Here is a 23,534-nt window from a genome sequence, read left to right on the forward strand (position 1 = left end):
AAATACAAGTATAGTAGCTCAAACAGGTGAGTGTATAACATACGATCAGCTACAGATACAGATGCAAAGTGCGCACATTTTTGGCCACAGACAAGACATTGTTGGCTACAGACAAACAGGTCAGCACAGTGTAGACCTCTACTGGTTCAGAGGACAGACAGACAGGCGGATGGAGGGGCAGACAGAAAAAACAGACAGCCTCACCGATGGATTTCTGCCGCAGCATACCGTGCGGTGGGCCGTGACCTGAGGTGTACTGGCCACGGTCATAGCCGAGGCCCAGCCCCGACGACATCATCCCCATCCCGGACTGATCCCCGTAGTTTGGCTGAAATGGCAAAAAGAAGTACCCGAATGACAGGGACAGGAGTAAAATTAGACTCAAATGCACAGTATTTTAGGACCTAAGAGCGAATCTAGTGCACGACTGATTCACTGTAACGGTCAAAAATAATGCCTAAACCACGTTTAAAGGTGTAAGAAATGGCCAGATTCAAATGCAGCTCCAAAAACATAGGGAGCAGCATAACGGATTACTGCTGCTCACTATAATGGACTTGCTTCTCTTTGGTGTATCTGTCTTTGACAGTAGTGAGTAGCTGCCATGAACAATTAGCTCAGTTAGCCGTGGAGCTAAGTGGCTAAGTCAGGCCACAGGTAAATATATGGAAGCATGTTTCACAATACGCACCTCATTGCCATAGAAACTTCGCCCCCTGTCTCTTTTTGGCCCCTGTCCCCGTGTCCCCGGTGCCTCATTGGTGCTGATTGTCTGCTGAGCTGCTGCAAGAATTTCATCTAGTTTATCTGAGAGAAAAAAAAGGTCGAGAAAGAGACAGAAAGAGAGACGGAAAGGAACGGAGAGAGAAAGAGGCATACAGCAATGAAACAGAAAAATGGACAGCAACAAAATGACAGAAACAATGTGTGGAAAGGGACACACTTGATGAAGGTGGGTGAGAAAGAGAGCAAGAGATTCAGGAAACATCCACTGACAAACATGAGCTCCCTTACTCAAAGCCATCTGATAGACTGTCCTCTTCTTCTCTGTAACTTGTGAGGATTCGAATTCTACAAGAAAAGAAACTCAGAATAAGCCCCAATAAGTGACTGAGCGGTGAGTGCCAAGTCATTTTGGACGGACATAAATACAATGCCTTAAGTGAGAGTGTACCAGAGCATACCTGATTTTTTTTTCCAAGGGGTAGCAGCTGGAAGGAGGACAAAAGGAGACTTAAGTTTTGGCAGGAGTGAAAGTGCGATAGCGTTGTTACAGTGAATACTAATCATATTCCCCCGGAGCCTGACAAACTGAGTCACCTCGCCAGGCTTTCCAAGCTTCGATGTAATAGAACGCACATCACACCCACGCTTTAAGACAGCTGAAGTTTTTTACACTTATGTTACAGTAAATATGCTGTACACACATACAGTATGCTGCTTTGTGTTACTCTCTCTGACACACTTCAGAACACACGCACAAATGCGATATTAGTGTGAAGCTGTCTCCCACCTCTCTCCACTGTTAAATGGTTAGGATCCCGTCAGCAGTGAATTGAGGAGAAAGGAGACAAAGAAAAGATAGAGTTAGTGGTTAAACCAGTGAAAAGTAAAGGGAAAAGTCCATAGAGGAGCAAAGAGGAGGAATAAAAGATGACCCTTTAGTGTTTGCATCCACTGGTGTGGGTGAGCTTGTGTGTGTGGACTGAATAGGGATAGGGTTCTCTGCCATACTGAAGCTGTTTCATAATGTGTAGTTTATTGAGCTTAATCAAACAGGAATTAAATGTTAATGTCCGATGGTAAACCAAGCACAAGAGTTTTGAACTCATCTCATCTCTTATGTAAAAGCGCACTGCACAAATCCTTCCAAAAACTAAGCCACAGTTTTGCTGTAACACATGTCAAAACATAGTGAAACAACACCTGAAATGAAATGTCCGAAAAACAACAATTTGCGGACTTATGTGCACTGCAGAATCATTTCCATTCTAATGTCCTTGTTATCTTGCAGCATGACTTCTAGGTGAACTGGGACACTGCACCAATCGCAGAGGTGAGACAGTTTATTAGGCGTCACGGCTAAATGAATTCTAATGCATTAGAATAAGCATATGGCAAAGCCTGACATGGCTGTGTCACACATTGTACTCCTGTCACCTTGATCCAGAAGGAGGCAAAAGAGGAGCTAAGTTATAAAGTGTCTGACTACCAATTAGGCACACACATCTAACGGAACTTGGGATATTTATTGATGAATACACTTTATATTGATTCAAACTGACTCTTTCATTAAAAAGTTTACGTATAGCCCGACCATAATGAGATGTTTTTAGGTTGATACTGATATAGATATTAAGGACTGGGTCAATAATAATTTTAAAATAAACAGATAATATCGATACAGATCTCTTGGATTAGACTTTTTAAGAAGAATTGTGACCAAGAAACATAGTAACATTTCAACATGAGGCTGCATAAAATGTTGCACAAAAAAATCTGATTGCAATTATTCTGTCGGATATTACGATTGCAGTATGAGTCACAATTAGCAGAAATGTTCATTTTTGCATCACAATTTTTTATGTTCACTTTAGAAACCATGATGCAATGACATTTGCTGGGATCTGTACCGGAGGCCATCTCTGCAGCTTCACAGTACTTCATCATAATGCTGATTTGTCACACATTTTACCTTTATCAGAAAATTGCTCAACAGCTTCTGCGATTCGGAAATGTGTGATTTGGACATTATGTCAATCAACTGTGCAGCCCTATTTCACAGCTGAAGAATCAACTTGTAAATTCTCTTTGGTGGACAAACTGTAATTGTAACGCTGCCTCCAAATGACCTGAATCCTAGTTTGGCAGTTGAATTCTTCTTTTTTTTGCTCTTCGGCCAACATGTCCACTAATATACTACATCGCCAGTGAGCTAATATCAGCCTGGCTGATTTAGCTACAGTGACTGGCCTATACAGTTTTAATACAGCAACATGGTTATTGCCATTTTTCTCAAAATAATGACCAAGGTTATTCTAAACATGATGGCTCCCCTTTTCAGAGGATGTTGCATTTTGATTCATTTGTGATGGAAGAAGAGAACTGTTGTGTTTTTTTCAGCATAAATCGATTAAGCAGATGTCCCTACCAATATCGAGACAGCACTGATGTGTATGTACTGGAGAACCTTTAAGTTTGTTGAAGTGATACCCTTTGTATTAAGGTAATGCATACTGTATCACTGGTGCTAATGGAAAGATAATAGTGTATGGCAACTAGTGGAGGTACAGTAGGAGGGATGTGGGTTGAGGGTTAAGGAAACTGGAACCTGCGTGTCAGACTGGATGCTCATGCTTTGTGCTGGTCAGGTGAGGTCACACCACAGAGAGAAGGCAGGTGAGGGGAAGAGACGAGGGAGGAATAAAGCATAGAGCTGATTTCATCGCTCAAGATCAAGTCAAATGCAGACTAAAACAGCACGGCAGGACTCATTGTAGCTGCTGGTGTTCACCAGTTCAGATCAGCAGAATCTCAGACCAAAAAAAATCCAACACAACGCAAACAGCCCTTACTTCGCTCTCTTCAAAGCCACCAGACTCCATCGACAAAAGCGGCAGTTTCCCCTCACAGATCACCGCGAAATATATTTAATTTAAACTTGCCTGAGACAAAATTCACCAAAAATATATGAAGATGGACAGCTGAGCAGCATTGCTCAAAAATGAGGCCAAAATGTCCCGGATACGAGTGCTGCTATATTGCATTGCTGATGTCATTTGGAGGCAGAGTCTGCACGGTGGTGATCGAGTGGTGGAGCAGTAGAGCTCGATGAATATTTGGAATAAAAAAAAAAAAATGTCGGCCAACATTTGTATATAGGACACAGATTATATACATAAAGTCACATTTTTTGAGGTGATCCGTAAAATGTGGCAATGTGGTATTCGTAAAAAAAGATTTTTCAAATCGGCTCACATCAGACAACATATATTGAGCTCTAATTGCGAGGAGTCAGGCTGTCAATCATTATAAATCTAACCCCCTTGTATAGCTTTATATAACTTATTCATCAGAAAAATTGACACACTTACATATACATGATGAAAATGAACTAAAATGACAGAATCAGTCTTTTGGAAAAATGTATTTGATGTGTACTATATTAGTCTGGCCCATGTCCTATCTGTTACCAGGGAGGGGCAGGATTTATGACCTCCCCTGCAGCCAGCTACCGAGGGGCAATTGAGATGTTTCGCCTTCACTCTTGTCATCCATCTTTATATGTGTCAATGGTTGGGACTCGCATGCAAAGAACAGAAAAAAAAATAAGGATGCCATTACTCCACTATCCACTATCCATCTTTACATAGCAACGGCGCAAGTATTTGTTTGCTTCTACATTATTGTTCATACTGTATAGAACCATATAAATAAGTCATGACGTCTGTGCTCAAACCACATCTGAGACCAGCCAGTGAGGCCCTGCAGATCCCCCCCTCTCCTCCGGCAGCTCCGCTTGTCATCAGCAAACACCACAATTGTTCGGAGGATTACCACCAATCAAACGCCGGCCAGCGTTCTGATCTGCAAATGGGGGCGTTGACCCTTACCGTGCACTCTCCTCCCACTATTTTGCCTCAAATAGAGATGGCATAAGCATAGCCACACATAATGCTGTTACCATAGCAACAGACCTGGAACAAAGTTGTTTTTTTGTTTTGTTTTTTTGTTTTGTTTTTTCCTCAAAAATTACTCATCTCAATAATTTTATCCTCGATGTGTCTTCTTCCAGATTCATTTAAAAAACGTTTTTAAATGGACAAAAACACATCGACTCAAAAAACGAAATATTTAGCAACTTTGCTCACTAAAAACACGAAGACCAGATGCGATGATGTTCGTGCCACCCGGAAAACTCTTCTCAGGTGACGCCCATTCCTCTGCAGGTGTTACCTTGGCAACAAATACTTGCCGAGTGTCTGTGTATGTGTGAGTGTGCATTGAGCGGAGGGGCTGGTAGACTGCCCTGTGGGCAGTGGGGTTAAAGCTGTGGGGGGGGGGGCCAGGGAGCAGTGGGGGGTGCAAGGGGGTAAGAGGTAAGAGAAGGCGGGCAGTGAGAGAGGGATCACAGGGTGGATGGCGACACTTTTTCTTGGTGGGGTTACCTGTAGTGGGTGTAGTGCTGGAAGTGACAGTGTGGAACCTCTGAAAGAACAGTGAAATGGATTGAGACCGTCATCCACGGCGGTAGCCAATCTTCTTCTTCTTCCTGCTGTCACAGAGTAACTACACTATCTCCCTCGCTACTTTCTTACTGACTAAATTTAGCCCTAGCTCGACTCCCCTTCACACTTTGAGCATCTATAGCAGCCCCCCAACACTCTGGTTTCATACTGTTTCTATCATTCCCCATCACCTCCGTCTATTTTCTCCCACTAACTTGTTTTTCCTCCTCTTGAACTTTAAAGCATTCTTCTTATTTATCAACATCTCCCTATCTGCGTGTTTCTTTTTACCCCCCCAAAGGTTTATCAAAGCCAATTTCTTACCCATCTCCTCCAGTTCTGAAGTCATGGATTTGGATCGTAGGGCGATGGCTGGAGTGCTCAGCCTCTTACTCTGCTGCGGGACTGGAGGGGAAGGAACAAACAAAACGTAAGTCAGGCTGTTTGGGGAGTGAGGTTCAGTAACCACCAACATTCACGCAGCAGAGGCAAAATTTTAGGGCCCGCTTGAGAAAAAAGCGGAGAAAGGTCCCCTGAATGGCCACTGATATTAACACAAGATGGTCAGCAACCTACAGTGTGGCTTAGTTCCAATGTGAGAAAGTTGAATTTGTTTAATTATCAATTTAGGTTTTAAATGTTCAAATGTAAAATGTTATATATATTCAGAGATTCAACTTATGTGAACATTTGAAATTAACAAAATAATGTAGATTTTCTGCCTTTTTTTTGTCATTGTCACTGTCTGGACTCTACAATTGCCACTGACCCAGGGCGCAAGAGATGGACTCTTACTTTTCTTCCTCGTACCTTCGTCCATGTCGGGGTTGCGAGTTACCATTACAACCTTAACCATGAGGCTGTTGCCACCTTGCCGGATCATGTTGACGACCTGCCGGTGACCGACCTTCACCACATTCTGACCATTGACCTGGGATAGAAACACAAAGCACAGGCGGAGGTAAGTGTTATTGAGTTTAGTAACACGACCTATTGTCTTTTTTAACGTCTTTTCTCAACTACATTCACATTTTGTCCATTCATTCTGGACATTAATATCAGCAAAACTTCACTGGGTCTCCAAATGAATTCATCTTGAAATATATATTACTTTATACAGTTTTAAAGGTTGGTAGAAGTATCTTAAAAACATAGAAACAGCTTTTCGATCAAATCTGGTGTAAAATAAGGCCACAGAAGAAACTATTTGTAGATCCAGTGTGAACTCATGCACAACCTAAATTGAACCAGCGCTTTCAAGTGTAAATCATAATGCAAGCCATAAAACATGGCATTACTTCAATCAAGAAATCCCCCATCCTGAGGCCAGCTCTCCAGGCGACGCCTCCCTCGTCCACTGACTCCAGGTACTGCAGGGCAGGGAAGGCCGGGGTGGGAGTGAACTCCTCGATAGGAGTCTGAGCTGGAGACACCATGAAAATAAGAGGACACATTAGCATTTCACACGATGAGAACTACCACATCTAACTCAGTAAGTGCAAATACATGTGCTTTAGTATCCTGGTTTTTAGTCTTATCCTATTTTTGATTATATTATCACGTTCGCATGGAACATAAAAAAAAACTGATGATGATCTTAACAGCATCTGGCTTTATGATCATCTGAATATTCCAGGTAGTTTATCCAGGTTTCTGAAACTGGCATAAACTGTTCACGTGCACAAAACATAACCAGGATACTGGGGTACATTCACTGAGTGGGATTGCAGGGCAGGATGTTTGTGTTTTTTTCACATTTCTTACCTTTGGCTCCTCTCAGCACAAAGCCGAAGCCCTCGCTGTCCTTTTTCTGCAGAAGCACCGTCTTCTCCTTGATTATATAGTCACTAGCAGAGAGGAAAACAGACAGAGGGGGAGTTAGAAACAAAACAGAAATGGGAGACAGACGATAAGGAGGTCAGCTGCCTTAATAAATAGAGACAATGATTGGACAAGTCAAGTTTTAAAATCCAGTAGTCCCAGCCACACCACACCTCTCCTTTGCTTCTCACGACCTGTGCCCCCTTCTGATGACCTTTTTTTATGATATTGTTCTTCATATGTTTTTATTATTTCTCTGCTGTATGTATTTGACAGCGAGCCCAGAACCTCAGTGAATAAGAGATGCTATATACAGTACGATGGCGCTGCTTGTTGCCTCAGCAACAGAAAGAACTGGACGCAGGGAAACTTGCCTGGATCGGTCCACACCAGAGCCAAGCCATGTAATTGTACATTATAAAGCTTAGAAAATGTGATGCATTGTTGACGATTAAACCAGTGGCTCCCAACATTTTTGACTTCTGACCCTTTGTGTCTAGTTGAGGCCTCTTGTTATGTCAAGTGTCCATTTACTGTTGAGATGTTTTGCCTATAAACTGGTCAGATGATTTTATTTAAGTAAAAGTATCCAAAAATTCACAAAAAAAGCAAAGAAAAGTCAAAGAAAAGATTCTTGTCACTCCTTTGGAGGGGCCCAACCTCAAATTATTGGACCACTGAACTAAGCTCCTTCACTGCAGGCTCAGACCCGCAATTGTGGCAAATGCCAGATGGGCCAGTCTGAAGGTCACCACCAGCAAATCAGAGAGAAAAAAAGTTGGCCATGGCTTTGGCATGGGAGGACAGGAAACAGGTCCTGGATGGGAGCCGTGCTAGCCTATCTTGGACCCTCTGTTGTATAATGACCAATAAATCACCCTGGATCCTGATCAGCCCATTTGTTTTGGGGTTACACGGTCACCAAAACTATCAATGGGCTACCTAAGGCAGGTGCAGGAATTGGTGCTGATTATCGTCACCTCCCCCTCCCCTTTGAGTAAATCCGCCCATCGACGTGACATCAGGTCAAGCAGGAAATAATTTAATTAAATCAAGACAGAAAGAGCCAGGTTTGAATCAAAACTACAAATCAAACGGATGAAAAGGTGAGCGGAAAATGTCAGAAAGAGAAATTTAAAAAAATCATTTCAAGGCTGATGCTGCAACATTTTTTAAGTTATTACATTTATTATTCAAAAACAGCATTGCCGATTGCCAAATTCAAATCCTGCTAGCTGCAGTGACAACATTAACAGTCCTCCAGTGCCAAGAGAGGAGAAGGACGAAAGAGTGTGGACAGATGAGCAGCAGGATGATTCCAGTGGAGAGCAGGGCCAAGAAGAGGAGGCCGCTGACACGACAACCCACCAACAGTCGGTATTGCTACTGCTAGCTCATGTAGCACAGGGCCTGATTTGAAAGTTGCGTTCGTCTCTACTTCTCACTTAATGTCTATTGCTGAGCCTATAATGTATGTTACACATAGCCTGAATACTTCATGCAACTCATAAGGGGTATATGTTGGGGAAAAACGGGGCCAGTCCAGATAAAAATCGCAAGAGCTGAATTTTATTCTCAGTCCGACTCTGACCAGCTGGATACAAATTGTCCAAGTGTCTATTTGTCAAATGCAGTTTTACACTTGGTCAGTCTGAGCAATTAAATCCTTGTGACGTGCAAGCAACAACAACATAGTAGGCATTAAATCTCAGGCGTTAAGATGATCTGAAACACAAGACACAGACTTGCTTCCTCACATTCTGTTGAAAGTTTTGAATGTTTTTAACTAAAATTAAAAGTGCATTTTGCTGATAACTTTACATTGTCTCCAACGGGAGAATCTGATTACTGAGGCAGACGAGACAGAATGACGGCGTTTAAATTCACACATTTTGGCTGACTTCTGTTACTTTGATAAAAGTACGTGGCAATCAAAATGCACACGTCCTCGTCCATTAAATGCTTAAGAAGGTGTTCGAATCATATACATTTCCTCAGTCGGTTGTTTGCGCCCATAACAAGAGGCTTATCTTGTTTTTACTGGCATGAGAAGTCAGACACGTGACGCACTTGGCGGCTCGGCTACTTCAGCTTAAACCACTTTGGCGTAAGGACCACTGGCCTCTAGTGGACTCTTGTCTTCTTATGAATGAAAAGACCATCCAAGCAGTCATTCAGTCAGTCAGTGATTCACAGAGGTATATATACACCGTGTCAGCTGTAACATACTGTAACCACATGCTGACAATCCCATCGTGCACCGAAATAGTCCCAGCCCACTCCATCTGTTCCTCCCTCACTCTTTCTCTCTTGACTGGCTTTTTCTTCTTTTTACATCCTAATGGCCCCAACTACTCCATACCTCTCTCTCTGTACTGGCTTCCTCCCCTCGTTCTCCAAACTTCTACTCATTTTTTTTCTAATCACATTCCCCCCCCCTCCTAATGATCTTTTTCATTCAGCCTATTGAGTGCATGATGCTCTCCACAGGCTGTAAGAGCCTCTCTGTCTCTGCCAAGGCTCTGTCTCTTTGTTATTCTTGTCCTCTTCTGTTCATCTCTGCTGCCCAGCCCAAGAGGGGCCGAGTGAATAAATGAGCCCATACTGTACATACAAACACATTCGGACAGATCTTACGGTAGGATCGAGGAGTGGGAGTAGATTACTATTGGGATTTAGGTACAAAGTAATGCATTAAATTCCCCTGCCGCTGTTAGCCTGCCCTCTGCCCAATGCGAGCAACAAGTCACTCCATGGAAATTCAACTTTACCTTTAACAGCGGATCATATTTTTGCACTTGTTCCCCTGCTGACGTTAGTTTCATTTCATGGACAGCAGCTCTGGCCAGGCTAAATATATTGGATTGCAATATGACATCTCCTAGACTTATGCAGCCTTTATTTGGAGGAGTGATGGATTAAATGCCTCAAAAACAACACTTGAGGAACTATTACATCCATCACCAGGGCCCATGATAAACTCTGAGGTAATGGTCTTTCTTTATTCTAAACAGACCCTTTAAGTGCCTTTTAATCTCATCAGAATGACCAAATCTTGAGACGTGATACCAGCGCAGCGGAAAATGCAGAATAACCCTGCTAAAAACTTTGAGGACGCATCATCAAAGCCAAGTCAATTGAAAACAAATAATTGTGGCGGCTCTTCTACAAAGTGTCTTTCTCACAAAGACTTGGTGTCAATGTCGTACTACTTATCTTATATTCCCTCACTGTGTCTGTGTGTGGTTGTGCGTCCCCTCAGTTCCAGCAGTTATCCCTTGAATCCCATCCAACCGGCGCCTAAAACTAACTCGGGCTTTGCTGTCATCGAGGATTTCATCAACTTTAAAGTGTCATTAGCCGTGTCCCAATTCAGTGGCTGGAACCTTTTGAAGTCTCTAGACTGAATGTTCCTCCGAGTGCAGTGGTGAAATTCAGCCTTTACGTCCTCACAAACCCCCATTGTCCCCAAATCCACTGCGCGATGGTCAACTGGCGATCCTCTTCAACTTGTGAAGCTGAGAGATATCACTCGACCAGGTCATATTAAGGTAGGTCTAGATCAGTGTCTTCTTCCGCTCTTCGGTTTGACCAACCACATTATGGCACAATCTTCTAAAGCCAATAATGTCATCGCCGCCAAATTCTCATCTTGTTCTCCTCTCTGCTGCTGTCAGTTCACTGAATCAACGCAACCCTCCAGCGCTCCGGGTCAGCGCCCACTTCTCTTCACATCAGCTATTCTCTTCATCCAGTCACCACCACCATCGCCCGTGTCTAGACTCCTGTGCCGCACACAGCGTCATCGCTCCCTTAAAATACGATGACATTATCATGGGGTCTAAACACCAAAGACTATTCACATTTCTAAACTTCAAATCAATAAATACACACTTGTTTACTTGTAGTTAAGGGGCACTATGAAGTTTTGGAATTCAAACTAACTGAATAAACCTTAAAGTAATTTAAAGACAGTTTGTCTTTTCTGTTAATAATAAATAGTCAATAAAGATCTTTCTACTTCAGTGGCGTGCACAGATTTTGCATGCAGGGGTGAAAAGAAGGGCACTTTAGTGCGCGCTTTGGTTCCCAAGAGGGCACTATAGCGTGGGTTTTTGCTCCCAAAGAGGGCACTTTAGCGCGCTCTTTTGCCACCCAAGAGGGCAGTTTTTAACCAGCCAAGGGGGCAGTTTAGTGTGTTTTGCCAACCAAGAGGGCACTTTAGCACGCATTTTGGCTCTCAAGAGGGCACTTTAGCATGTGTTTTGGCTCCCAAGAGGGCACTTTAGCGCACGTTTTGGCTCCCAAGAGGGCACTTCAGTGCGCGTTTTTCAACAATTAGGCCTCCTGCCCCCCCCCCGTGCACACCACTGTTCTTCTCTGATTACAGTTTCTGCCCCAAAACTACAAACTGCACCATTCAGTCTCTCCTGATTTAAATGCTGTTAATCACAGAATATTACGTAAGAAACTATCTTAAATGTTAAGATGTACTTGTTAAATTTGGGTATCTTTAAACTTGTCCTAGTTTATCACTTCAGTTCAGACTTTGTTGGGAGGTTTAAGAGCAATTACCACGAGACAAACTTGAAAACTTGTCACACCATTGTTTCGGCTCTATGAGAGGCCCGACCGTAGTCTTTAGAGAGAAGAAACACTGCATCCTTCAGAGGATCCAGCCACTGAACCGATAGTGCCTGTCAGTATTAGTAGACCAATGTTGTAATCACTATCTTAGTCGCAAGCGAGTGAGTTGGACAATCCAGCACAGCGTACGATGTGTCTCTGCGTACTGCGTACGTAAGGAGCCAAGGCATTAAAAACGGTTTGACCAAGCAGGCTTCCATAGAGGTGTCAGAAAGAAGCTGGAACTTGTCATGCATGCTGCATCGTTAAAACTCCCTCACCATGCGCTGTTTCCAATTTGTCGGCAGTCTCCTTCCCTCTCTCTCTCTCTCTGTCACACACACACACACACACACACACACACACACACACACACACACATACACTGGTAAACATACAGAAAACATGTCACACATCACGTAGGACACATGCAACTAGCCGGCAGAGGAAGATAAATTTCCACGCCGTACCTTTGTGTTTTTAATGGACAGCAGCATACACACCATCCATACGCACAAACACACACACACACACACACACACACAGGCATGCATGCACACAAACACGCAGTCAATCTGCACATCAGTAAAAAAGCAACGAGCATCACTTGTGCCGGTGCAGCATCGCTGGAGGACGTTTGTTCAGAGAGCGATTCAAAGCAGAGAGGGAGAAAACGACACACACACATGTTCGCACAGAGAAACACAGAACGGCTGCACTGCTCATACACCGGGCTGTGCAGCAGCAGCAGCTCTCGTCCGTCTTCTCACACACACACACACACACACACACACACATTGAGAAACAGAATCAAACACATCCATCTGCAAGCATGCACTGCAACATCTGTCAGTCTATCTAATCGATCCAGCCCTGCCATCCATGATGTCCACATGCATACATCTCTCCCTCCTCCTCCCCCCCATCTCCCCCGGCAACTGGAGGGAGAGAGAGAGAGAGAGAGAGAGAGAGGAGGGGAGGGTAGGGGGGTATAAAAAACCATGGCAGGTACCTGTAAATGAACCAGACGCTCCTATTCACAGGGCCGAGCGACGGCCAGGAAGAAGAGAGGGAGAGGGAGAGGGAGAGATCCTCCTCGCCGCATGCCCCCATCGCCATTTCCTCCCCTCCCTCTCCTCCTCCTCCTTCTCCTGCTCCTTCTCCTTCTCGTCTTCCAGCGAGACAGCAGCGAGCGCGAGCCGCGAGATAGGAGGAGGAGGAGGAGAGGAGGAAGAAGAGGAGGAGAGAGAGATGGAAGAAGGGAAAGGGAGAGGGCCGAGCTCTCCCAGCCCCTTCATACTTAAGACGGAGAGAGAGGAGGAATGGGAGAGAGAGAGATGGAGATGGTTCATTGTGACTGCGACACAGGGAGAGAGAGGGAGAGAGAGAGAGAGAGAGAGAGAGAGGGAGAGAGAGAGAAGAGGAGCAGGGGCAGAGGGAGGGGGAATAAGGTGGCTTCAAAAAAAGGAGAGAGAGAAATGAGGTAATTTAGAGGGAGAAGGTGTGAGAGGTGATTGGGTTTGCTTGCGGGGGGGGGGGGGATTTCATGCACAAACACACACACACACACAAACATGCACGCGTTCATGTGATCAACTCATGCACAACCACCACATGCACTCTGTATATTTCCTCTTCACCTCCTATGGTTTTATATGTATAGTATCACCTCTGCCTATTTATCCCACTCATGATTCCCCCCATTCATAAAAAAAAACTAAAAATAAAACAGATGAGATAAGCCAGTCCCATCAAAAATGAATTGTTCAGAGTGACTGATCGGAGGGTCCTGAAGTTTAAATGACTGAGCAGGCATCACTGTCAAGCTTTGACACGATGATAAACGATAAGTCAAATTATTATTATATAAGATTACAGAGAAATACGCTGACAGGGGCCGAGGTTGAGGATAAATGTGACTTCCTGCCGCCGTCCTTCCCCCTGCTGTTATTGACCCCACGTGCCTTTAAATCACACTTAACTAACCTCACCCACCCACTCCTTTTTTTCTGGCGCACACACACACACGCGCACACACGCGCACACTATCTTCTCACATTTGCTGTAAACAAAGCATGAATGAGAGGGTAGAGCGAGGGAAAGAGGAGGGGGAAAGGAGGAGACGCATCGACGCAGACAGGAAGAGGAGAGAGGACAGAGAAACAGCTGGCGGGTGAGTGGCGGAAGGAGGAAGAGGAGGAGGAGAAGGAGAGAGAGAGAGAGAGAGAGAGAGGTTGAGATCCTCTCGAATAGGCACTCACATCATCTCCTAGTCAGAGCCTCCTTCCACGTATGTCGAAGCTGTCCTCTGTCGACTTGCCCTCCCTCCCTCCTTCCTTCCCCCTCTCCGTCTCTCCCCTCTCCCTCCGCATTCGAGGACGATCACAGCTCTTGTCCCCTCTCCTCTCACATCTCTGCCTTTTTGTTTCCCTCCCTGCATGTCAGGCTATACCGCTGTGATCCTGTGTACAGTACGCGTGTTTGTGTGTGTGTGTGTGTGTGTGCATGCATGTGTGGCGAGAGAGAGCGAGAGAGTACAGAGAGAGAGAGAAGGGGGAGGGAGCGATAGAGCAAACAGAAGGTGACATGATTGTGTACTTATGTGTGTCTGCATGTCTGCTAATGGGCCCCTGTGTTACTAGATGTGTGTGTGTGTGTGTGCGTGCATCACACCAAAGCCAAACCTTAAAACACGTCTCTTTTAAGGAATTCCAATCGAAACACTGAAAAATCAATCAAATCAATTTTTATGCTACATATCACACCAGCGAGGGTGCGATGCATGTGTCTTACAAACTGCCACAGCAGTGTTCAGCAGGGTGTCCTGCCGCTCTGCTCAAAACTCACTTGTCCTTATTTGACCCACTGTTGGCCAAAACATTGTCTCATACGGGCTAAGAAGGAGCAGATGCAAGTACAGACTGTGTAGAGTTACCGAGTGCATCTGTGGCAATCAGCTTATAGCTTTCACCTCTTTTTATTGTAAACAGCAGCGTTACTGTACGTGTGTTTTTTGAGCTAGTTCAAAAGCTTAACTTCAAGCAAATGCAGCTTAAACTGCAAAAGAAGAAAAATGCTTCTTTGCAACCAAATGCTGTAAAATAATGGTTATACTACCAACCAGAGAAAGTACATAAAAATGTTATAAATGATTTTTAAAAACATGTGTAACAACATGTTGCAGCAAGTGGAGACACTGTTAAGTCTTCAATATGCGCGGAACTACAGTAAGTTACAACCAAACAGAACCAAACACTGCAATTAAAGACTTTTCTGTGGTTACAGTGTGCTGAGCTCTCGCAGCCACCAACTGGAGACTGATGAGGACACAGGACTTCCACCCCCGGCCAGGACGCAAGAGTCATTTGCTTTTGAATTATGTTACATGAGTAAGTCGATGTATGTAAAGATGTAACTTACGTAACGCTTGTATATAACGTACCGAGGCAACTGTTGTTACATGACCTGACTTATGCCACTTGTTGACTTACTAAAAGTCATATTGTGTCGTAGGCTCTGACAACTAATGCTAAGCCACTGACCACGCTTCCATAGAGCTGGACATGCTTGCTTTTTCGCCCCATAAACTAGCAGCAGCAGATCTTTGGAAACATGCTGTTTTTGAAAAATCTATATGTGCCGTTTGTTTTTAAAACACTGATTTATAATGTGAAACCAGTGAAATCAGAAATCAGTGTTGCACCTGATGAAATCCTTATGTGTTAGTGTGGAGAGTAGGGAATTAGTGATCCACCAGGGACACGTTGATGTCTGTGGTTCATTTATCAAAAGTGAATTAAGCTATCACCCAAATAAATAATTGACTGCAAAAGAGAGTTTTGCTTTTAAATGAACTTGCTGTATCAGAGGCTTCTCAGCCATCCATCCGATCCTTTTTGATAGATGTCAGTTTGGACCAACTGACTGTCATTACCATCCACAATAAGTAATTATCAATGTCACAGAGGACCTCAAATGTTCACCTTGATCTTGCTTTGGTCTTCACAGACCGAAGCACGTTAAAACATGCACAGAGGGCATCCTTCCTTACACTTTTGTCTAGCCTGCCTTGACCCCACGTTGCTTTCACACACACTAAAAAGAAGCATATGTCTCTTTTCACCCATTTGTAAACAAAGATGCCTTTCTTCCTTCGCCCAAGCTCTTCATCCCCCTCTCCAACCATCCTCTCCCTTTAGAGCGCCCTTCACTGTCTGACCTCCAGATGGAGACACCACAGGGGAGAGAGGGTGATAGAAAGAAAATTAAAAAGTACAGGGGGGTTAGTAATACAGTGATGAATAGAAAGCGAGGGAGGGATGCAGAGACGGTCAGGAGATGTGGCCAAATATAGAGGGTTGAAAGGAGGGATAGGTGAGATATTACATGTAGTGATAAAGGCTGTGAAAGTAGGCCCGTGTGAGGGCGGCTCTGAGTCAGCCATGCCTGCCTGGCCAAACAAATCGTCTCCGGCTCGGTCTGTGCCACGGCACATGGCTTTAATTATCCATGATGTGTGTGTGTGCCATCGTGTGTGCGCAAACATGTGTGTGAGTTTGCATGGCTGAGTGCATCGCTCCCATGAAATGTCACTGATGATGAAAATCGTGTTAATAATAAATGATACTGCGTGCATGTGTGAGGGAGGAGCGCAGAAAAGGAGCGCATGAAGAGAAAGTTGAGGAACGATAAAGAATGATGATGAGGGAGAGGAGGAAAAAAACAGGGAAAGAGAGAAAGAGAGAGCGGCTGGATTCATGTAAATAATACATGTGATTGATAATGGCTTTATTTCTATGTAAATAATTCTCTCTTTGCTCAGTCCAAGTCACGGACACTGAAATGAGTTTGCCTCAAAGCGACGCCGTGCTCGCCATGATGCAGATGCAAAGGCATTAAAGGGAATGACATTATATTAGGCTGAGTTAATGAGGAGAAGTCACACGCCCTGAGTCAATACAGGAGAGTTTCCCACTACTCAAGCGTCAACAGAAGATCCAGCCACATTTCTGATCAGTCTATTCTCAGGAAGCTGATTAGAAAACGTGTGACATTGTCATGCTGATGAGGTCTGTATCTGCGCAAGAAGCACAATGACCTTCTATCAAAAGTCAAAGATCTCAGCTGCTGTTTAAAGATTTTTTTTTTGGTTACTCCCATGATGCAGTGCTACATATGCATCAGTCCAGATAGTTGGTCGTCAAGGGCAGTAACGATGACGGTGATTGTATAATATCTGTGAGCACAAAGAAGTTTCAGACTTAGTCATCGAAAGTGGTCTGAAAGCGCCTTCGCCATCACCGACAAGTTCAGCCCACCTAAAAAAACTGCAGCCTGGCAACGCAGCTTTGCACCTCGGAGACATAAAAGAAGGAAGCTACTTTAAAACAGCGATATGACAAAAATCTGCCCGTCTGCCCGGGTTAAACTCAGCAAAAACCAGCAAGTCAAAACACGGCTGGTAAACCTGCGCCTCGAGGATGACTCCGGTCTGAAAGCAGGAGGATCAGCTTCTAGACCCGAGGCAGTGAACCCTCACACGTCGTCATCCGACCGCATGAATCACTCGCAGCACATCACATCACATCGCACAAATCAAAGCACCACTGGAATGTATGAATCACGAGATGAATCATCCGATCTGAAGTGATGTATACAGTATGTTACCGTACAAACAACTTGTGCTCCGGCGTCTAAGCGGTTGTCACTGATGCACTTCTTGTCTCAGTGGATCGGTCCTGTAGAGCAGCAATCTGAAAGTCAGACTGCCCTCCTCTTAAACTTTTGTTCACTAGGATGTGTTAGTATTGTAATGGGATACTTCCATGCGTCATACTGCGACTAATGTCACACCAAACAGGCACTGAAGCATCACCCCAAGTGCCCTAAAGTGCCTCCGTGTTCGGCTCAAACATCCCTCTGGCAGGTGAACTACCACTCTTTTGTGACCTTACACTAAATGAATCCAACCTCTAACCCTGTGAGCCAAACAGGGCCCCTTATTCATCTTTACAGCTTTATCCAACAGTTCAGTGATTGGTGACGATAAGCGTCAAAGCGACTCTTACCTGGGAGCGTCAAAGCTGTCATAGGATCCCACAGTGTAATGGCGAAACAGCCTTTTGGCTCGTTCTCCGCGGCTCTCTGAAACACAGAGTCCCAGCGACATAAGCATATAACTGTGATTATAATAATATAATAGCATCACAGGGGAGTCTGTCCTTTACATCAGCCCAATTCCCACATTAATTAATCGTTAGTTATGAAGGAAGAATGTGCGTACATCGCGAGGTGAGAGACGTAAACCTAAGACTCAAAACACTGTTTGTGCAGGTTGTTTGCCAGTCTCGTTGATTGCGTAACTACTCGTTCGAGGCTCATTTATAACCTTAATTTCAAATTATTTATGAGTGATGAATTTTATTAGTCTTTTAATTTACACTGGAGCCGCTCCCTGCGATCTTCTCATTCGATCCTGAATTGTGGGGCACTTTGTAAAGGCTGATTTAATACGAGCCCGATAGATTAATCATTGATCACCCGTCTGACGCTTAATAATTGTGATTGAGATACTCCCGCGTTGACTGTTTAGGCGCGGCCTTGCGTAACAGCCGCATGTACGGACAGCTGTTCTGATGCTGCAGGAGAAGCTCGCAGTTTGTCATCTTCTCACCGACGGGACTTATGAGTGGTGGAGTGGACACAGGTATCAATATCACAACGGATGATTAAGGGCGTTTATGTATAATTGTGGGAATGGAAATTAATGTAGCTGGGGGCTAGCTGGTTAGCACGCTAACTTCAATAGATATTGCAACACAATAGATGATACATGGACACAAATTATTGTTTGAGAGGATTTGACATTCGTTCCTTAAAGTCGTTGAACATTCAACGGCTTTTGTTTTTGACTGTCGATCGAAACAAAATAAGAATTTTGAAGATGTCACTTCAGACTCGGAGAAGTTGCGATGGCCATTTATATTATTTATTGCCATTTTAACACAGAACTAATAGCAATAGTTAAACATTTACCCTTATTCACTGTCTTGTCGAGAGTTAGGTGAGAAGATTGATACCACTCTCTTGTCTGGATGGTAACTATAAAGCAACAGTCAGCAGCTGATTGGATTAGCTTAGCACAAACACTGGAAAGCAGGGGGAACAGCGAGCTAGCAGCACCTCTGTGTCTCTCTAATTAACAACTTACACCTTGTTTGTTCTGCATGTACAAAAGGTGAAGTGTAAAAAGGACACATTGTGATTCTGAGGGGGGGAAGGTGTGTACCTGACTATTTTCTTGGCTCAGAGCGGTGACTTACTAAATTTGTCGTCACCGTGAGGTGCCCAGACAACCAGCGGATATTTTAGGAAATTGCTGCATCCAGCCAAGAAGTAGTCAACCTCATGATTCCCATAATCATTTCCCAAAAATGCTCAAGCATTGACTGAATTCAATGACTTAGCTGCTTATTGTCTTCAATCAATATGGTCACAGTATACATGAACTGGCATCCTAATTCATCATCCGGCTGATGTAAGAGACTTGGAATTAGTTAGAAATTCAGAGGGGAAAAGGGAAACTCCTTGTGAAAAGGTGTTTTTCACCCTTGCGGTGACACTGGGCTTCCTGTGCGTGTGTGTGACTTCACCTGATCGGTTGTCTTGGCTCCGTAGCATCACTTCCTCCACACAGTCGGAGGGGAACCAGCCTGTGCGACCCCTGACCGTCCCCTCCCAATATCCGCCCTCGCCAACACTCAACACTGGAGGGGGGGTGGCAAGAAAGAGCAGCGTTACAGGAGAAGGCAACGCGACACGCACCAACACACACACAGACACCAATGAGAAATGAACACACACAAAAAGACGACAACATTACACGGACAGAAAGGAAATCATGTGGACACACACACATGCAAACCTCCTACATACTCACCAAGACATACATACCTGGCAACACCTTAGACTCACTCACAAACACACACATATTCATACCTGCAGACATTAAATACAAACATATACAGAGACCTTACACTCATGTTAGGACATGACCATTTAACAGACTCATCTAAGGACACTTGGGTTGAACCTGGCCTGGGTGCTGATCCGTCTATGAGACCAGAAGATCGCCTTTACACCTGGTGTTAACATGCATCTCTTGTCAGTCTTTTTTATAAGCAATATTATCAGTGTTGCGTATCAATAGTCAGGTCCGTCAGCAGGCAGTGGCCTTACAGCTAGGTGAGCCGGACACCAGGGTTCGAAACGCGTTTCAACATTTGTAAGTGTTACATAATCTGACATTTTTTAAGAGATGTCAGAATAATTTCCAGCCACTTTTGCAGCAACAAAACTGGATATTTTTGACGAGATGTTTGTATGTTTCCGGACGTTTTTATGTCAACAAAAGCAGGGGTTTTTTGACAAGACGTTGGGATATTTTCCAGATGTGTTAGGTAGGTAAACCAAAACATGATCTTTTCCAAAACCCTGACGGAGTGGTTTTTGTGTCTAAACCCAACCACACCATGAGTAAACTGTTGTCAGAACATGAAATTGCAAAATTGAAACTAAAGAGATGCAACAAAAGGAAATGTTTAAATATAACCATAATTTGCAGAACATACATCACCAGCAATTATTCTGGCAATTGATTTGCTAGTTAACTAATTTCTTTCTCAAATCTGTCAACTTTACAGATCTTGTGGACTGCAACTGCATTTGTAAAAAATAAAGAATTAATAGTATAAAGCCTTTCGTGGCTCCAGGAAAAACGCTGTACCCTACCTGTTATCCAATTGTTTCATAGGGATTAGTTTGTTTTCACATTAGCCATACCACCTTAATAAACCAGTGGTTCAGCTGGGCTGCGTTTGCGTCGTATGGAAGTATTAGCTCCAGTGTTATGTTCACTGGATGTTTTCCAGTGTCACAGCAGTTAATTTAGGGGTAGATAAACTAAACGCTCTTGTGGTGCAGCATATCACTTCGTGTCCAAAGTACTTTATCAGTAAGCTAAATGGTGTTAGCTTAAAAGCTTCTAATTAAATCTTAGCTCTGAAATTGTTAAACCCCTGCAGTCAGCAGATTATATAAGGAACTACTTGGGGCAATGCCAAAGCCCCAAACAGAGAAGGTGTTCTGTAAATAACCTCCTCTTACATTTGTGTCTTTTAAAGGTGACTGTAATGTTTCTTTGCATGTTTCCGAATGTTTCTTTAGTTCATTTCTACATGCATGTGGGTGGTAAAGTTGCCTGTCTGCTTTGTGTGGAGATTGTTTTCCACACACCTCTGGAGGTTTTCTTTAAAGAGCAGAACATTACTGTTTCTTTTCAGGCCCGTCATGTTAGTACCAGGTGTAAACGTCAACACAAACCCCCGACCAGACGAACACTTTGAACTGACATGGAGGACAAATTACAGTATTATACGCCAGCACACACACATATACACAGTGAGCATCGTGACATGAGAGAGCACACGTACTGACCTTTGACCCTGTCTCCCTTATTGAAGCTGATTTCTCGTTCTCCCACGGCAGAATGTGACCGAGTGGCTACAAAGACTCGTCCTGGGACGGCGCTGTACAGGCGTCTCCGCTGGCCTGCCGTTTGTCCGGCTGCGGTGGCGGTGGCAGGGGCAGGCCTGGGTGAGAGGGGGGCAGACAGCACGACAAAGGAATATTTGATATAATGATATAATATTTAATATTTGATTGTTAAAACTTAAAAAAAAAAGGTTTGTTTTTGTCTTTGTTTGTTTGTTTGTGATCTTTGAAGAATCCTTCGAAACAATCTCTCTGGAAAATTAAAAAAACCTAAGAAACCATATTTAAGACCAAAATGTAAACATTAAACCACTTTTATAACCCAATTAAGAATGAGTTAAACTAAAAAATAAAAATGAGAAAGTCCACAAGGCCACAAAACATTTCTGGAGCTTAACAGCGGAACAGTTTCGCAGCATTCTCCTACACAACTGAAATATACGGGGACTTGTTTTAAAATGTAAAAACAAACTCATAATATGGCTCCATACTGCTCATCCAGTGTAATCTAAACCTCCAGAAGATCCTAAATTGATCTGGAGAGATGTTAATTACACCCTCGACGTGCGACCGAATTCGTGCACGCCAATGCTTTAATCTTAGCAGCTAAAGTGACGATTATAGCTTGATAAAGGCTCTAAAAACAGATCTCTGGGATTCTGGAGACTTCAATTACGCCAGACGTGCTGTACGGGGAATCTTATGACTGTTTTTCCAGTAGTAGAGTAGACAATTAGGTGAATTCATCATTCAAGACTTTGACCCTGGTAATTCCCATAAAGAAATGTGAAGGACGGCCTTTAGGACCTGCAGACATCTTGTAGAAGGTCTACTTTGAACTTGAGAATTCTAGTATTTATTGTGTAGTATCTATCTCACCCCTGTCTCCGACTCTGTCTGCTCCTGTCCTCCTTGTCCCCGATCCTCCCTCTGGAGGGGGAGCGCGTCCTCGCCCCTCTGGGACTGCTGGAGCTCCGCAAGGTTCCCGTATGCTTATAGCCCTGTGAGAGAGACAGGCACAGACCAAAGGAATGAAATATGTTCATAAGCTACATGTAAGTATTTATACATATGATAATCTCACATTATTGTAGCTACATACAGCATTCTGTGTATGATATAGTCGTGATTACAGCAAATGCTGAATGTTGTCTGGATCTTGTCTTTGTTTTTTATTCTAAGTTTCTATAATGTTTTTTGTTTAAGCAGTTTTGCATTTTCCAATTTCTTTACTATTATATCTGTTCTATTACCTTCAATCTATGTCAACCTGGACTATAACAAACAAATATTTTGGTCAATAGAGGTTTTCAAAATTAAATAAAATGTCATAAAATGTGAAAAATGCTCATCACAATTTCCCAGAGCCCAGCTTGTTATGTCCAAACATCAGTCCAAAACCCAAAGGATCTTTATTTTTGGACATAAATGATGTAAAAAAACAAAAACAAAAAAAAAAAACAGCAAATTGTCCCCTTTAAGGAACTGGAACCAGCATGTTTGACATTTTGTCTTGAAAATTGACTGAGATAATGAATCAGATTTTCTTCGGATTGAATAATCGTTTAATCGAGTGACTGTTGCACCTCTACGTTGACAACGCTATCTTCGCGTTTTTCCGACTTCCATATCTATAATTCACGGCAAAAACTCTTTCTCGTGCCATCGACTGTGCTTTTAAGAGCACATAATGTTTACAGACGATGACATCAACACTAATCAAACATTAATCATATAATAAAACGCATGTGCTGTAACCGTCTCATAAATTATGCAGTTTTAGTGCTCGATGTTTAACATTTATAGGCCGCCATCCTAAAGAAGATTGCTGTGACTTCATGATTTATTTTTCTGCTACACGGCACATAAAAGCTGGACTACAAGCACACAGGTAGAAGCTGCTGCAGTGAGATCACTCCACCAGCAGAGGTTGACAGAGGTCGCCCATTTACGTTGCATGGTGTCCCTCAAATGTATCGTTTTGTTTATGAAGTGTTGAAGTGTACCCAGTGGGTGCAGCCGCTCAGACACCTCAACACAAATCCACATCCAAGCAGGTATGGAGGCACGAAACACTAAAACAAATTTGCGTGGCCAGGCAAATAAAATACTTGCAGCGGACGAATACTAAGTAGATGAAAACCTCCCACTCAGACACATCCAGGGCAGAATAAAACAAGCAGCACACCACGTCCACAACAGCTCGGGAAGAAATCACAAATCGCAAGCAACATTCAGTTCTACCACATGGATATGAGTGTATAAGAAAAACAGGCTTATTGTGAGCCTGCCACTTGCTATTGTGCA

General features: G+C 43.6%; 1 protein-coding gene and 1 long non-coding RNA gene across 7 annotated transcripts in view; one reads left to right on the forward strand and one right to left on the reverse strand.

Moving 5' to 3' along the window:
• The window catches only part of shank1 (SH3 and multiple ankyrin repeat domains 1), an 81,305-nt gene that overhangs the window by 10,305 nt on the left and 47,466 nt on the right, over window positions 1–23,534 (reverse strand). For 3 of the 6 annotated variants that reach the window (XM_030406815.1, XM_030406817.1, XM_030406814.1), the window contains exons 12-24: window positions 22,107–22,228; window positions 21,171–21,325; window positions 19,328–19,441; window positions 17,744–17,819; window positions 6,993–7,075; window positions 6,527–6,651; window positions 6,024–6,159; window positions 5,553–5,633; window positions 1,514–1,522; window positions 1,185–1,211; window positions 1,015–1,071; window positions 692–807; window positions 205–328 (exon numbers count right to left, since the gene is read on the reverse strand). In XM_030406815.1, the coding sequence (XP_030262675.1) occupies window positions 205–328; window positions 692–807; window positions 1,015–1,071; window positions 1,185–1,211; window positions 1,514–1,522; window positions 5,553–5,633; window positions 6,024–6,159; window positions 6,527–6,651; window positions 6,993–7,075; window positions 17,744–17,819; window positions 19,328–19,441; window positions 21,171–21,325; window positions 22,107–22,228 (1,225 nt within the window). The remainder of the gene's footprint in view (window positions 1–204; window positions 329–691; window positions 808–1,014; window positions 1,072–1,184; window positions 1,212–1,513; window positions 1,523–5,552; window positions 5,634–6,023; window positions 6,160–6,526; window positions 6,652–6,992; window positions 7,076–17,743; window positions 17,820–19,327; window positions 19,442–21,170; window positions 21,326–22,106; window positions 22,229–23,534) is intronic. The other 3 variants (XM_030406820.1, XM_030406819.1, XM_030406818.1) reach the window with 3 other exon arrangements.
• LOC115575046 (uncharacterized) lies at window positions 4,717–7,606 on the forward strand. Its single transcript, XR_003982620.1, has 4 exons — window positions 4,717–4,928; window positions 5,530–5,658; window positions 6,002–6,189; window positions 7,326–7,606. It is a non-coding gene; the product is annotated as an uncharacterized LOC115575046 (long non-coding RNA).

This window comes from Sparus aurata, chromosome 23 (assembly GCF_900880675.1).
Source record: "Sparus aurata chromosome 23, fSpaAur1.1, whole genome shotgun sequence".
Lineage (NCBI taxonomy): Eukaryota > Metazoa > Chordata > Actinopteri > Spariformes > Sparidae > Sparus > Sparus aurata.